The sequence below is a fragment of the Chelonia mydas genome, chromosome 12 (assembly GCF_015237465.2).
Source record: "Chelonia mydas isolate rCheMyd1 chromosome 12, rCheMyd1.pri.v2, whole genome shotgun sequence".
Taxonomy (NCBI): domain Eukaryota; kingdom Metazoa; phylum Chordata; order Testudines; family Cheloniidae; genus Chelonia; species Chelonia mydas.
Genome location: NC_051252.2, coordinates 24,846,173 through 24,863,224, shown reverse-complemented (window position 1 = coordinate 24,863,224; position 17,052 = coordinate 24,846,173). Strand labels below are relative to the sequence as shown.

The 17,052-nt window shown below is 42.2% G+C and overlaps 2 protein-coding genes across 2 annotated transcripts in view; both read right to left on the bottom strand.

Moving 5' to 3' along the window:
• CDH16 (cadherin 16) overlaps window positions 1–3,599 on the bottom strand; it is a 60,707-nt gene extending 57,108 nt beyond the window's left edge. The window contains exon 1 of the mRNA XM_037877387.2: window positions 3,565–3,599. Within this exon, the coding sequence (XP_037733315.1) occupies window positions 3,565–3,593 (29 nt within the window). The 5' untranslated portion in view covers window positions 3,594–3,599. The remainder of the gene's footprint in view (window positions 1–3,564) is intronic.
• Window positions 3,600–11,221: 7,622 nt separating this feature from the next.
• Window positions 11,222–16,831, bottom strand: RRAD (RRAD, Ras related glycolysis inhibitor and calcium channel regulator). Its single transcript, XM_037877392.2, has 5 exons — window positions 16,679–16,831; window positions 16,115–16,484; window positions 14,426–14,499; window positions 13,643–13,847; window positions 11,222–12,104 (listed from the first exon to the last, which is right to left on the bottom strand). The coding sequence occupies exons 2-5, from the start codon at window positions 16,470–16,472 to the stop codon at window positions 11,827–11,829; spliced, it is 915 nt and encodes a 304-aa protein (XP_037733320.1). The 5' UTR covers window positions 16,473–16,484; window positions 16,679–16,831; the 3' UTR covers window positions 11,222–11,826.
• Between the last annotated feature and the right edge of the window lie 221 nt (window positions 16,832–17,052).

Below are 17,052 nucleotides of genomic sequence, written 5' to 3'. Positions count from 1 at the left end.
AGAACATAACCATCTCTCCAGTTAGAACATTGGTGATGCCCTAAGATCCAATTTAGGTCTACTATAGGTTGTCCTCTCTCCTAATGAAGCACAACTGGTACACTTCATAATGTACTGAATCACTGTGAAGAGTTAATAAAGGAAGGTTTGGGTGTAAGGAGAAAAAAAAATGTAGACCAAATTCTACTCTGAAGTCAACAGGGTCCCTCTTGATTTACTCTGGTGTAATTTGGAACAGCAGTGAATTAAAGAACATAAGAACGGCCATACTGGGTCAGACCAAAGCTCCATCTAGCCCAGTATCCTGTCTTCCGACAGTGGCCAATGCCAGGTGCCCCAGAGGGAATGAACAGAACAAGCAATCATCAAGTGATCCATCCCATTGCCCGTTTCCCAGCTACTAGCAAACAGAGGCTAGGGCCACTGTCCCTGCCCATCCTGGCTAATAGCCATTGATGGACCTATCCTCTATGAATTTATCTAGTTCTTTTTATTAACTGAGTTTATTTTCTCTCGAGTGAAAATGGACACTTTCTACTAATTATTGCAAAAATCCTCAGTATTGCCAACCCCAAATGTTTAAAAATCATGAGTCAGGAACCAAAATATTATGAGATTCAAATTATTTATTTATTTTGGTATGTCTAAGAGTAATTGTGATTGTGCGAGGGAGGGGGTTGGGGTTTTTTGTGCCTTTTGAGGTTCATTCAAGTCACATTTTCATGCTTTTCTCTGCATCCATGAGGCCTAGAAAGCTGTGTGTCTCACAAATCACTTGTTTCCAGGAGCTGGGGCTTGAAGGAAACCATCATGTATTGCCAGACTCCTGAAAAAATAGGGAGAGTTGGCAACCCTGACTCCCCTAATGTTGAATCATGGCCTAGTTCTCCTTTGTAAAGTTCAGTCCCCCATTACATTCATTTGCTGAGTTGATGATTTAACCATTTCTTCATGGTTTTTTAACTATTTTAATGTACGATGCAGAACTATATTTGCAATGAATATTCTGAGAAACAATGTTTAATTTGGTATAGATTAATTTTAAGTTCTCCTCCTTGTCCTGGTGATGTGTACCTGATAAATCCTCTCCTTTCCACACCCCCATAAAAAAGGATTAGAGTAAAATAAAAGCAGCAATTTGGTGATGCAGGACAGGGGTAAAAAATGAAGTATCCTAGCCTTGTTCAGACTTTCCCCAGACTGATACCTGCAGGTTTTGGTTTTATTCCAGGTCAAAATATAATGCCTGGTCCTGCAAACATACCCATATAGTCACAAGAGTGCTACTTACACAAACTGCCTCACTAGGCCAAATGCTGCTTTCGGTTACCCCATTGCACAGCATGAGTACAGCCCTAAACCTGCAAAGATTTAAACACGTTTAACTTCACGCACAGTGGGTAGTCCCATTGGTACAGTGCATGAGATTAAGCATGTTTTTGTCTTTCCAGGATCAGGACCTAAATCCACTGATTTACCCTGGTTTTACTAGAAGCAGGGTTTGGTCAATTACTTCAATGAGATTACTTGCATGAGCACTACTCACAGGAGTAAGGAGCTGCAGGGTAGGGGCATACATTTTGAAATAAAAAGGTTATTCCTTTCCCTGTCACTGCCCAGATAATGATGTTAAAAGAGTAAGTAATATTAGGATTTTAGCTGAGCTCTTTCTTGTTCATCCTTGTGGAAAAATCTAAAGTTGAAAGAAACAGGAAAATTAAAATGCTCTACATCTACTTAGTCCATTATGCACCCAGTGACCCTAACAAGCCACATTCAGGGTCATGTAAAATGTTGAAGATGTTTGTACGGTTTTGACAGCTTTCCTCACAACCCCCTAAAGATGAATTCAAGGTAAAGTCTAGGAAGAGGCCTAAACTTCATCACAAAGGTTTACAAACCTGATCTGGAATTAGTTCCCTGAAATGGATGTTAGTAACCCATTGAGTCTTAGTTAAACCTCTATCCTGCCTGTTTGGAAAATGAGCCTTGCAATCAGTGAATTAAAAATAGCTTGTTGTTTCTTAGGGGGCCCTTTGAAATACGCAGTATAGGAAACCTCCTGCAATGCATGACGCTGTGAAGAAAAAAATTATCTGGCAACATCAAGCCCCCTCATTCGCTTGCTCTCAGTCAAAGCTCCCATCATTTGTCTGAGCTAAATCCAGACCCTGGCTTATGCAGCAGTAAGGGATAGATAAGCTCCTTATAACTGTATAAAGCAGCTGCACTTCAGACTGATGAATCCTTCAGTGGGTGCATGAGGGTGGGGCATGGGGGACCAGCGCCTGCTGGGAGTAGTTCAAGGGCGAGGCATTAATGCAAGCCACCCTTTTATTTCCGGTCCCCAACCCAAGCAAGCTCCGTGTGTATCCAAGCCCGCTCCATGGGTTAGCAGGAAAAAGTAACCTCTGCCCTGGACTGGGACCAAGGCTGTATATTTTTGAATATGGTGTTGGGAACAGGGGAGTCTGGGGTCATCTTATACCCCTGACTGATTGCCTTCAGAGGGGTATTCTACTGCCTATTGGTCCACTTGTTCCTTCCCTGTCCATGAAACAATATCTCTGGGGCTGGGGTGAAGCCAGAAGGCTGATTGCTGCATGGACACTTGAGTCCATCTCCTGTATGGACGCATCAGGCTGTCATAGCCCCCACATACCATGTCTGTTGTCACTCTCCCCCTCCCCTTCCGCCTGCCCCCCATGGTTACCCAGTGCTCACTCAGGTTACTCAGGCAAGGGACTGTGGACTGGTTTGCCCTTGCATTTGGTCATATGGGGTCAAATCCTAAGAGCTGCTGAGCACCCCTGACTGCTATTGACTCCAGTCAGAGTTGCACGGGCTCAGCACTTCCCAAGATTAGCCTCTGACGTTTTTTATGTATTTTTCCCCTTAAATCTCTAATGTGCCCTCAGCATATTTGTCTAATTTCACCATTTTTGTGTTTTACACCCAAAGCTCTGAGAAAAGTCATTAAAAGAAAAATTCCAGTTAAAACAAATGTGATTTTTTAAAATTTAAATAACCTTAGCTTTGATTTCTTATTAGTTTGCCACCTCGACAAATCACATCTAACGCAAAACAAAAACCCTAACGCACAAACACTTATAAAATCATTAAAATCAGACTAACAATATTGGTTTGTTAATATAGTAAATGTTCAAAACCTTTACCCAAGAAAGATCTGAAGCTTATGCCCAGAATAGTAACTTGCCTTTTACAATAGTCACATAGTTTCCACCCCTTCCAAAAATTGTCAGCAGTTTTTTTTTTTTCTGTTTGACGTTTGCTCGCCATCACATCCCCACTTTAATACTTTGTTAGCATGTTTGCAAAACAAGACGCTTCAGAACCTAAAATCCAAGCAAAACTGCTAGCTTTAGGGGTCACTTTCAGAAGGCCAGACTACGATTGCCTTACCATTGGCAAGTTGGGGACACACATCCCTTCAGTGGGACCAGTGTGAGTAAGGAGTTCACAATCTAGCTCTTAATCTTGGCAGCGGGATGAAAAATCTAACCTATTCCATGCTTTTCTTGATAAAAGGAAAGTGCTTCTTACCTCATCATGTTCCTTGAAGGGCAGAACATAATATTGAGAGTGAAATAATAAAGGCCTGGTAGTTAATTATTTACTTTATAATTAAAAATGTACCAATCACTAACTAGGATCCCTAGAGGTTAACTGCGCATTTAATTTACAGCTCATTTTCCAAAAGCTGAGTATGAAATTGTTCATCACAAATCTGTTAGTATTTTGGGAATTCATGGAATTTTTAGAAAACAGCATACCTTCTCTTTTAAACTCCCATAAAAGCATGAGAGTCTTGTCATTGATTTAATTGGGAGCAGGACTGGGCCTTAATCATGAATGATAATTCAAGATGAATGTTAGTGCAAAGGAAACACTGGGGATCATTAGGATTAACGGTGTGTTGTTGAGTGTTTCCATACTATATTCTTACTTTCGGGGATTTATCCATTTCAGTTTTCGATCTGACATTTAATTAGCTATGCTTTGTAGTAAAGGTAGGTTGTGTTATGCATGCATGACTGACTTAGCTATCCGGTGAACGTGTGTGTCTGGCAAAATGTGCATTGAATGAGATGGTGTTCTGCAGGAGCTGTTATTGGCTTGACCACTGCCCCTTATTCCTTGAATTTAATATTAATTTGATCTCTGCACCCCATTTATTTGAACATTTAAAAACTGTGTACAAACTTAACTATGAAAAAGAAACAAAAGAATTGTCTGTTGTTGTTGTTTTTTTTAAAGTGGGACATTCCAAAAATGTTGTTTACAAAGCAGTGACAACTCCAGCAGTGCTAAGTGGTCTCCTAGCAAGTTTAACTGTCTAGTAGAGAATTCCCTGCTTCACAGACAAATTCTCCAGTGGTGTAGGGTTAATATAGTGGCTCTTATGCTGGCTTTCTCTTAGGACGCAGTACGACCAGCATATCCTTTGCCTGGGTTCCCAGGCGGGAGTTTAGCAGCCAGGGATCACCAGGCATGTCAGGTGTAAAGTAGCACAGTCTTGAGGTTCGGGTTGCCAGCTGTTTTCTAGTTTTCACCTGGAAAGTCTGGGTTTCGGCTTGTGTCCAGGTGCCATGTGACAAGACCTGATGTCCAGTTTTTTTATCTGGGAGGGGAAAGCGGAGCAGGTGTCAAGGCCTCAGGAGTCTGGTTACCAGCCATTAGAAAGGTGACAACCCTACTTGAGGTGGCTCCATTTTGCACTGGAGTCTAGCCCATATGCCAGGCAGACTTGGGATTTGGGGGGCAAGGTGGAAGAGAGGACACGAAGTAACTTAATGTACCCCTTTGGATACCTTTTAGTTCAGCATGAAGCTCAGTTCAGGCCACATTCTGTCAGGCTCTTGTGCTGCTGCCTGTCACTGTGGTATCATGTCCACATTAGCTCTTATATTGTAAGCTCTTTAGGGCAGGGGTTCCGTTTGTACAGCTCCTAGCACAGTGGGGTCCTGGTCCATCACTAGGGCTCCTAGGCACTATCACAATACAAATAAAGAGTAGTAGTAACTCACATATGCATGTGCACACTACATGTGTATTAATATAATTCTAGTTCCTTACCTATGTTACAAGTAAAACCTTATCTTATTTGTACTGAAAGAATTAAAAAGCCTAATCTACTTTTCACTACTTCTGCTTGGTGATGTCTTTGCATTTCAGCCTGGGCAGTGAAGAGAGACCAGGTGCTCAGATAATACAGAGATGAGAACATGGTGTATAGATTGACAGACGCTAACCAGTTTAGTATTTTCGTAGTCAGTTTCCACTTCCAGATTCTCCTGGACTAGCACAAGGCTGCAATGTGTAGGTTGCAAATCCTGCAGAGAAACGTTGATTTGTTGAATAAAATGTTTTAATTAGAATTTTAAAAAAATCATGGAAATCTTTCTACTGCTCTTAACTGTGACCTGATAGCGTTTCTTTAGGATCAAGCTTCTAAGCATATTTTCCAATTTGGACTGGGTAGCCTGGGGGACCTGCAATAGTACAGTATAAACCATTCTGTGAACAGTGAGTGCAAAAGAGCATATGCAACTGTGGCCTAAAAGATTTCCACTACAGAATGGATTTAGGGTAAAAATGAGGGAAGGATGTCAGATTGCATTAATTATTAAACGCTCCATCCCTATTCATCAACAGATTGGCTACAAGTCTACCATTCCCCATTGCCTTGTAAGCACCCAGGACCCCTGACATTCAAGGAGAGAGTAATTTAATTTGCTATGCTGTCTTAATCATGGATGGATGTACAGCAAAATCTGACATTTTAATCTAGACTTTATTATGTAAAACAATAGGCTGGGGGACCCAGTTCATATTGCAACTGTTGACAGCTAATGTTTTTCAGTCATTTTTGTAGCAGCAGAGAGCGTCACTCTCCTGCTCCCACAGAGCTACTGCTGCAAAAGTGACAGTATGGAACAATGGAGGGTGGAAAGATTAGGGGAAGTTGGCGTAAAATACTGAGCATATGATAAAAGGGAGTCACCCAACTGACATACCTGCACAGTACTAGCTTAACATCTGACATATCAAAAGAGCATTTCATTATTGTTTGTGCTGAATCAGATCGATGGATAGACCTCATTACCAATTCCGGCCGTGCAATGTCATTGACTTTAAAATGGAGTTCATGTGAGTTGGTTTGCTTTTAAAATGCATTGTAGGTTTTAGTTCAGCCATGTTTTCTTTGATTGTTCAGGGTTTTGGGGTTTGTTTTGTATAACCCCCTGGATCTTAGGAGGTAGTGAACAGATCTTTGCTATGATGCCTCATAATGTATCAAGTCATTTTGAGCTGAATATAAATTCCACTTGTAAAAGCAACTGTTAACTTTAAGCACTCTAAAGTCAGGAAATACCACAGTCCTTACAATAACTTCAATGAGCTCTGCAGCTAGCCAGAAAAGATGCAATAAGAGGAGGCAGCCTCAGTTTTAACCAGCAAAGGCTATTTACAGCTTTATAGATAATCCTCTGTTACATGCATTGCACCTAGAAATGTATAAAAAGCCAGGCCAGAGCACAGAAATTATGTGCTCCTTTTGGCCTGATCAATTTCATTCATCTGGCCATAGTTTCTACTAGCTGAAGCTTCTGGGTGTTTTGTTAAGCAGAGCATATTGCAATAGTTCAGCTTGGAGGTGATAAGGCTCATCCTCTTCTGCTGCCATGCCATCTGCAAAGTGTAGACTCTTCTGAGTGGGGGACAACATGGCACAGATTCTGTGCCCACTCCTCAAGCCCTGACCATTAGCTACCCACAAGGCACCATTTTGGGGCTGAGTGGAACTGTTTTTTAGGAGGATGGGAAAACAGATATTTTATGTATAAAATACATGTTCTTGGGGTCAATCTCTTTGCCAAATTTATGTCAGAGTCTGATCTTTTACGGCTCATGTGATGTGATATGATATGGGAAATAGAAAAGGTTTGTCAGCTCTAGTTTCCATCTGATTATTTTAAACAGAACAGTTTGAGGAGACAAAGAAAAAACAGAATGAGACAAGAGAAATCCTTTAGATGTTCTCCATCCGTTTTTGTCTGTGGTGGTAATTCGCTGGGGGGGGAAGAGTGACAGTGTTCAGAATAGGTGATTATTAGGGCATGGTAGTTGTGGGAAGGTAAAAAGTCCATAGCTGTGCCTCCTAGAGCGGAGTGCTAGAACTTTGTGTAGGCTTCTAAACTGAATCAGCTGTTCCCCCTTTGATTTTTAAATAGTGTTTCAGGATAACTTTATTTAGGAATAAATATCAGATCCCTCTTTCTCTCCCTCGAGGTGCAAACTGTCATTGAGTAGGGGACAGTTCAAACCACTTGAACTCTTAATTTTTTAAACTGGAAATTTGTTTAAAATTTTCAAAAATTTCAATACTGGCAAGATATGGTTATTTTTATTTAAAAAGGAAACCAAATTATCCTAGGAATGATAGACAATAAGAAATAAAATAATAGACAATGTTAAATAGACAGCACCTTTGTTTAGGGATAGAGATGCAGTGAGATCTTTGCAAGGTACTGGTATGTATGGTTACGCTGTACGTAATTTTTTAAATAAAATTGGCCATTGTTCTTTACCCAACTTCAGCGTAATATTATTATCCTACCTTCATTGAACTCCTGGTGAGCATTCCTTTGGGTTCTTAATCCTTAGTTCACTGTTCATACTTTTTCAGTGAAGAAGAAGAAGAACAAGGGCTTAAATTCAGCCAGAGCTGTCCGGAGCAGAGCTCTGGTAAATATTTTTAAACCTGTGGGGCTAAAGCCCCAAGCCCTGGCGTGTCCCCTCCCCCACAGGGCTAAAGCCCTGAGACCTCCCCAGTATGCAGCTGACGGCTGGAGCCCCAAATTGGGGGAGGGAGCATGGGGAGCTCTGGCATATATTGTTTGAGAATTTAAGCCCTGATCATGACCATTTTCTACCACTTCCCTATAGTGATGGTGGGATGACTTTAGTAATACCTTTTTTTGAGAAAGTATTCCTGAGTGAAACGATTATTTGATAATGCTACAATTTACCCAAGAAATGGGCATATAGGGAATAATAAAGCATCCAGGGATTTGACTCTTTCTGTTGTAAATATTTTTGGTGTGAGAAAGAAATTATACTTGTTTAATATCTTTCCTATTTTAAAGCTACAGTGCTATTTTAATAATAATAATTTGAGGAGACTTCACTTTGTTTACATGTTATCAGGATCAGATGTAGGTTGGATATTAGACTATTTCCTTTCACCATAGAACATAGGTGCTGGAACTAGGGGTGCAGGTGGCTTGAAGTGCTTTCCATCATATACAGGGTTCACCTTTCTGGTTCAATGGCTCTCAGCACCCCCAATGTACAAATTGTTCCAGCATCCCTGCCATAGAAGATGCTGATAAATCTACTGTGAACAACTGTAATTATGCCAAGAACACAAAAGGCACCACCACCGAATAATAAGAGACCCATTAGTTGGCAGTCAGCAAAAAGGCAGAGGATTAAATGGGTGTGTAGGCTGAATTACCTTCCTATTCTAAAGGCTGTCCCTCAAAGTCAGGGCTGATGTACCTTGGCAGAGCAGTACAGGAAAGCTTGCAGTGCCACTGCCCATGCTGTGTGGGTTCTGGAAATAAACAGAGATTTGCAGGGAGCAGTCTTCTTTCTGGTAACTTTCATAAGCACTAGAGTCACACACACTAACAATAGCATTCCGAGCTTACTTTCCAATTGCAGATCTCAAAGTGCAAAAAATTAGAGATGATACTGATACTCTTAAAGATGTGAGGTGGAATTTTCCAAGGCATTTAATAGAATTGGGAACCCAATTCTCATTGACATTCAATGAGAGTTCGGCACCTAACTTGTGTAGGTGCAATTGAAATTTCCACCTAATAACATGAGACTGGAGGAACTTCATGTTTTATTTTATTGATCCCAGAAATATTATCTCTAGAAAACAGTGATTCTACTGTTACAGGAAAATGAATTTGGATTAGATTACTATTAATTATCTTAGTGTGGCACCTAAAGGACCTAGTCATGAATTGGGATCCATTGTGCTAAACCCTATACAAACATAACAAATAGATGAGTATTTAGAATAAATATTATTGTACATATTTCACCAAGGGAGAAGATTAGACAAGTCATGGACTCTTTAGACTGACTCAATTTGTTTCATATAGTTCTACCATGTGACAATGCTTTCTATGTAAACAAATACTTTGCATTTTATAAAATCTCTGGCAGTGTATTCATAAATATGTCAAGTTTAAGAGTTGTTCAGAATCCATTCTTGTGAATTCATGAATACAGAAAAAGGTCTGATTTACAATGCACAGTATTCATGAGCACAACTATTAACCATGACCTTGAGGAGGCTTTAGAGCTACATTCATGTTTTAGCATGAAGAGTGACACAATCATAATAGTGCCTTGTGAGACCCCAAATTCTAACCAGTGAGCTTGTAGCATAGTCCTTATTTGTTAAAAATGGAATTCAGAGCTCACATTCAATGAAGCAACTGTATCTAGTGTCCTACAAACAAAGAATAAATCTGACAATCAACCCTCCAGTGGTCATTCTGAAAGCACAAGGTGACTAAAAGAGCAAAGCTTCATGAAACATAGGGAGTCACTTTGTAGTTTTGGCACTGAGTCTAAGAGGAACAAGCTCACACTCTGTGCTATAGCAGGTGCATGTGACTTGGGATGTTTTGCAGCAGCGTTAAAGCTCCAGAGTAAATAGATGCAACTGTTTTGCCATCCCTGAGCAGGGTTAGATGATAGTGATCATAGTTTAGTGCAGAGTACTACATTCAGTTGAAATTTCAGGGGGGAAGAGAGTTAGGGATATGCATGGAATCACCTGAGTTGGACTTTAACCAGACCACCAGTTAACACCTCTTATGAAGATCATCATGAGCTCTTTACAAGCTACTAGTGTTCAATAATTTGGTTTTATGTGTGACCCAGGAGTTGGTGCCTCCTAGCACCAGGCTGGAGCATTGATTCACTACGGATTGAGCAAAGAATGCCACCTACAAAAGCACTGATTCCTCTTTGTGCAGTACCTGGCTTTTCTTTGGAGGTCTCCCAAGTATTGACCCAACCACACTTAGCTTGTGAGCACTGACAGGATCCAGCAGTAAGATGGAATGGATATGCAATAGTTATTCTGCTTGTGGAAAAAGTAAAAGCCACCCATACAAAATCTTGGGCATGAACATTTGTGAGTGCAAGTTTAAAGCTCTCTTTTGGAAATATCATGCTAGATAGGAGGTAAGGGAAATAGAAGAGAACAGGAAGACTGTTTTGGTCAGAGAGGTGGAGTTATGAATTTAATTAAGAGAATAAGTTCTATACCTGGAAACTAAAATTGATGGAACAAGTGATTTACTAAGACAACAGCTAGACAAGCCATCTAATCTCATCAACAGGGATGAGTCAAATAATAATGAAGCAAAAAACACTAAAACTAAGTGGTAACAGCACAGTAGACCAGAATGGCATGTTGCACTCATATTAGCCACAGTGCTTCCAAGCTGAGGCTTTTAGCAGAGCTGCTCAGAGATTTCCCTGATCTGCCTCTTCTACAACAGGCCAGTTCCCAATAGGGGGGTGGGAGGAGGGAAGGAAGTTCATTTGCTCCTTTAACACAATGTAAGGCCATAAAGCACCTTAGGAGTAGCACAGCATGAGCTTCATCATATCATTTATTTAAATGAAAGACTTGCATCTGGCTAAAGGTTTTACACAGCAGGCTTATTCCTGCTCCTGTTGAAGCCCATGCAAGTTTTGACACCTTAAACAGGTGAAGGAACAGGCCCTTACTGACGTGAGTAGTCCTAGTGAAATAAATGGGTCTATTTATGTGGCCAAGGATCTATTATACATATTTATATCAAACACTCTTGATTTGGAATGAAGGACATCCATTTTTAAACCCAGAGTCTTATCTGGTGTACATCTGCACAGATCTACTGAAGTCTATTTATACCAGCTGAGACTGTTCCTGGCTAACTTTGTCTGGACACTTATTCCATTTTAGTTTAATGCACTTCCTTATTCTGGAATAAGATTGTCTGGCTCAGAAGTTATTCAGAAACCCTAGTAATGAAAAAGTCCATGTGTAGACAACCCCTTTTTTGTACAGTAAACACTGTCTCACTTTGTGCTTGCTATGAGAAAAAACACAGCCTAATAGTATAACAGGAAATAACTTTATTATAAAATCTGCATGTAAACAAGTAACAAATTGAGTAACAGTTAATGGAAGTGCAAATTAACTTCATAAATGATATTTATTCTGTATCTAACTATATATATAGCTATCTCCCATTCTAATGCTGTTTGAACTGCCCCCCCCCCCCAATTTAAAAAGTATTTATCATTGCTTATTTTATACTAAAAAAAGTGTACGAGCCTGCGTACAAACATTTTCAAGTTTTGCTCTGCAAAGGAGACAAGTTCATGGTGATATTTCACTTTATCATCCTTTATCTTTGCTTCTCTGGTATCCACAGAACAGGAGGACATGTAACAAATGTACACAGTGAAAATGTGGGCATATGAAGCCACTTGTTTAAAATTAGTTCATTTACTTGCACACACACTGATGCTTAAACCATTTACCGCTGAAGTGTACATGGTAATGTAGCTTCCAGGTTTTGCTTATGAACCTTAAGGCATTAAGGAGTGTCCCATATAAGTCATTCATTTTTATCACCATGTAGGTTTGTTCACACTTTTCAGAAGTCAAATGCTTGTTCACAACCCATGTGCAGCATCTGACCTTGCTGAAAGATTCTAAAGCACAGATAAATCATGGCAAGACTTTGACTTTGCCTTGAAAGCCATCTTCTTATTGTTCTTTGCCACAATTCTCCCAAGGAATCGCTTTGCCTTTTTGCTTATGCTTTCTCTTCTTTTTGCATTGGCCATTCTCCTGGCATTGTCTTCCTTACTGTCTTTGCGAAGTCTGATTTGTCGAATGATACCTTCAAACAGGTCCTTCACATTATGATGAAGTGCAGCCGACGTCTCAATGAATTTGCAGTCAAACACCACAGCGCAGGCCCGTCCCTCTAGAAAGACAGAAAAAGGGGCAAGTGAATGACAGTAGAATGAGATTTTCCTTCATGCATATTGGCATCGAAAGCTGCAATGTAACTTAAAATACCCTTATTAGGGGAATATGGCCTTTATACCACTAATATACTTTGATGAATGTTGAGATGAATATTCCCAGTCACAGAATCATAAAACTGGAAGGGACCTTGAGAGGTCATCTAGTCCATTCTCATGCATGGACTGGATCCTCAGAGAAGGCTGTCCTGTCTTTTCAAGATTATACCATGCTAGGGTTGGAAGTCTCAAGTCCACCAATTTGATGGAACATAAGGCAACAGAGTCCCTCAAATAAACTGGCCCACTATGGTTCATAGTTTAAACAAGGCATGCAAACATGCTTGTACAAGAGGGCAGCCAGCATAAGACAGAGCCAATATCACCATTTCTTTCAGGTGAAAGCCCTGGCACAGTTCTGCTGCCACATTCTGCAAAAGCTATTACTGTAAAAGCAGTGAATTTTCTAAGATAGGCTTTATTTGGAACAGTTATAGCTAGGAAGGCCAAGATCACCAGACCCATTGTTAGAAGTCAGGAAGGTATAATTCATTTTGGTGTAGCAAGGTCTGCATCCACAATAGGTTGCAACTCTAATATTTCAGAGATAAAGCTACTTTTAACCACTGCTGAAGCATGAATTTCCACATTCAGCTTGTGGTAAAACAATGACCCTGAAGTTGTAAACTTAATCAGCTTGAGCAGGGCAAACCACATCAATAAATAGAATCACCACTGGGGCAACAGAGACCTTCTGGGCACTGCACCAGCCCACAAGCAAGCAACTGCTCCATGTTGCCTTTGCAGGCTAGTGGGCAGTCTAAAGCAGGGAATGAGACAACACCATGACAATCACGTGCCTGGAGGAGCTAGTATCTCAACATTCCATCTAGTGAATATAAAAACAAATTTTTAAAAATGATGTGGATTCAGTGCTGTTGGTAGATGCTTGGTTGACAGTCTTTGACATTGAAATACACAGAGGAGTCACAGCATAGACTCAAGCAGAGCAAGTGTCCCCACATTGCCCTGCCAATATATCTCCATCCCATCATGAGATCACTTTATAGGAGAAAGGATTGTTCAGTCTCTATTGTCTTGCCCTCAGCAGAAATTGCCAGTTGTGGGTTTTGTACCTCTGTGCATTAGGAACAGGATTGAGACATCAAGTCATTTCATAAGTGTCCTTGGGCAGCCAGAAGATGGCTAATGACTTTCAGTCACTATTGACCTTGAGACGCATGCAGTAGCGCCCTGAAGCTGCAGCTCTAAGCCACTCCTTTACTACTGCAGCTTCAGGGCACTATGCCAAGGATAGTCACAAATCAACCAGCTCTGCTCCTGACAGTTTGCTCCTTCTCTGTGCTCCAAACTCTGAACATGGAATGTCTATGAACCAGACTCTTCAAATCATGTCCCTTTCTGCAGTAGAACTGGATTCTCTGCAGCCTTGGTTATTAACTTTGACCTGAATTCACAATTCAGTAGCATCTCTTACCATCTACTGAGACTTCTCTGGATCGGACAAGGTCACTTTTATTCCCTACGAGAATGATGGGAATATCTTCTGTTTGTCTTGCTCTTCTTAGCTGAATTCTCAGTTCTGAGGCCTTTTCAAAACTAACTTTGTCTGTCACTGAGTACACAATAATATAGGCATCCCCCATTTTCATACAATGATTCTGAAGCCACTGGGTGTCATCCTAAAAGGAAAAAAGAATGGAACCATTTATTGCATTGAAAATACATAAAACTACACATTCCTGGTTCTAATAAGTGAATTATTTTGGAAACCCTGCTACAGCTGGTCTTTTTTATATTACATTTTTAACATAAAGAATTGCAAGTCTGTATTAAATTTTACTAAATCGTTCTTGGGAGGGAAAAAATCCCAGTTTTGGATGTTCTATTATAAAGAAAGAGCTTTCCTATTTCCACAAATTGCATCAAGGCCTGTGATGGGCCAGATTGTGACCCCCTTACTGACTGATAAGCAGCTACTCACAGAACTGCCTCATTGGCTTGACAGAGTCTGCTTGTTCCGGTAACTCCCTAGCAGCAGGAGTAAGGGGTTCAGTCTGGCCCTAAACATGGTCTGAAATAACCTAGCTACTAGAAATGTACTACTAGAAAACTGAGTTAACACAGAACAAAGAATCTCAATATTATTTTCTATTAGGATGTTAGATAACAATAAGTAGCCATCCACTACCTTATTCTGAAACTATGCCTAGGTTGTGCAATTAACAAGTGACCCATAAATAAAATGGACTATTCGTACCTGCTCCCATATGTCAAACACTATGAGAGAAGCTTCTTCTCCGTCGACTATAAGCGATCTGTTATATGTATTCCCTATAGAGAGAAAATTTAAAATCATTATTTGACTTCGTTGACTGCAAAAATCTTGGCAATCAGAACACTTCACAACACCTGATTGACTAAGATAGAGTCAGGTTTCAGAGTAACAGCCGTGTTAGTCTTCTGCAGTTTCCACGATATGCTATGCATCCGATGAAGTGAGCTGTAGCTCACGAAAGCTCATGCTCAAATAAACTGGTTAGTCTCTAAGGTGCCACAAGTACTCCTTTTCTTTTTAAGATAGAGTCGTTACCACAATTATTGCTTCCAAACTGGTTCTTACCTAATTTACTATTTACAGATACTTTCATTATGGTGACAAAGAAGGTTGCATAGTGTGTGCAATATGAAATCAATACTGTTTCTCTAGCAAATTTTGAATTCAACAATTTTTTTTAAATGCTTCAATGGTCAAGTAGTGACCGCAGCCAAGAAAAAAGTAAATTCAAAGTAAAGGCCATCACTCCATCCTTCACTCACCATGTTATACCTGAGTATTGTAGCATATATTTAAAAATAATCTTTACTCAAGGCATTCTCATTGACTCAGTAAGGACTTCAGGATTGTGCCCCAGGGTGTAGAATATTATGCACTGAAGTCTCACCCCAGAGACTTCTGCAGTCCATTTGCAAACATAGGTACAACTATATGGAGTGAGAACTTAGCTCTGCATTTTCCTGCTGTTTGGGTTTAAGTGAGAATCCTCATTATTTTAGGGAGGTTTTTTACCTTAATGTCTGACTTTAAGGAGTAATGTTTAAAAGTGCCTAGATTTCCTTACTCCACATGAAGGGAGCTTAGAAAACTTTGCTTCAGGGCAGTTCTAGTCAATTGACTGCCATCTATGTGGTCAATAAGACAAATTTAGAAATATACTATGTGTAAAATGGGGATAATGATACAGCCCTCCTTTGTAAAGTACTTTGAGATCTACTTATAAACCTCAATATAACAGTCCGGTATTATTTGTTACATGAACCTTTAAACCATCTAATGGGACGGTGTATTAAATTATGAAAAATTAGTTTGTTCAGTAGCCAAAGTGTTAAAGATTAATTGTTACATTTCTTAATCATAAAAAGCCTTTGTTTATTCTATAGAAAAATGCCCTGAAACCAAGCCTTTCCTTACTAAGAGGAGCACATATTGGGTATCCCAAATCAGCTACATTTACACGAATATTAATGTATTGATGTGACTGAGTTAATTTTCAACTATAGTCACACTTAATATGCATTCATACAATAATAGGCTTATGCAAACCTATTAGTGTGTGAATACATATTCATTTTGTTTAAACCACAAATTGTTTTATCCTATACTTGTCTAGGTCTAGATGTAATAGACATGTGAGCACACGGAGTTGATGGACACACTGCATGTCCAGCTCCAGAAGGGGTCTGTAAATTCCTCCGCACTAAGGCTGTAGTTCAAGGCCAGACACTTAAAGCGGGCGGCTCTGTACCGAAGCTCCAGCCTGGGACTCGCTGTCCGGGCAGGGCTGGGAAGGGGGAGTCGCTAGCGGCGGGGCGCTGCGGCTGTGGACTGTGCCGCTTTCCCCCTCACAGCCCGCTGGCCCCACTCCCTCCCCGGCTCCGCCGCGCTCACCTGCCTCCTCCGCATCGGGGCAGTCCTCGACCCCGCCGAAGATCCTGGCCAGGCTGGTCTTGCCCACGCCGTGCTCGCCCAGCAGGATCACCTTGTAGAGGTTGCTGTCGAAGTCGCTGCCCGAGGAGATGACCGAGTCGGAGGAGTCGGACGCCCAGCTCTCGCGGTCCGGGTTGTACGAGGTGCTGCGGCCCAGCGGGGAGAACTCGCCCAGCAGGGCGCCTGGCGGAACGGACGCCTGCAGCTCCCGGTCATCCACCGGCATGCTCCGCCGGTGCAGGTGCTGGTGGGCGGCGAAGGGCGTGCTGCAGCGCCGCTTCTCCAGGCAGCGCGGCTTGTCCCCGCGGTTCAGAGTCATGGGGGCGCCTAGCTGGGGGGAGAGCGACCCGGGCGGCGTCAGGCTCCGCATCCCCCTGCTCGCCCCAGGGAGACTCCCCGCTCCCGCCGGCCCCTCGCCCTGCCAGGCGCTGAAGCCGCGCCGTCGCCGCCTCCCCTCGCCCGCCCGGGGGCGCCCCGGCAGCTTCCCCCTCCCCAAAGACCTGGGTCGGTTCCCGGCCGGCTTACCTGGGACGGGGGCCAGAGAGGAGACGGGATTCCCCGGCGATGCCTTCTCCCTGTCGCCGCGCTCAGCCACGCGAGCGCCGCTCCCTGATGCCAGCTCCTAGCAGCCCGCGCCGCCGCGCTCCTATTTATGCCGCGGCCAGCCCCGGCCCTCCCCGGCGTGACGCGCCGCTGAGGCAAGGCCCGGGAGAGGCAGCGGCAGCGGGCCAGCCCCGCCCCCAGCGCCCCCGCCCTGGAGCCCTGGCGGGGGGGTTCCAGGCCGGCGGCTGGGTCACTGCCACGCGGCCCGTACACACCGGGGTGCAAGGGAAAGCCCGGGTTGTGGCCTCTCCTGGGTGAGCACCCAGGGGTCCGGGGCATCAATTACTTAATGTGCG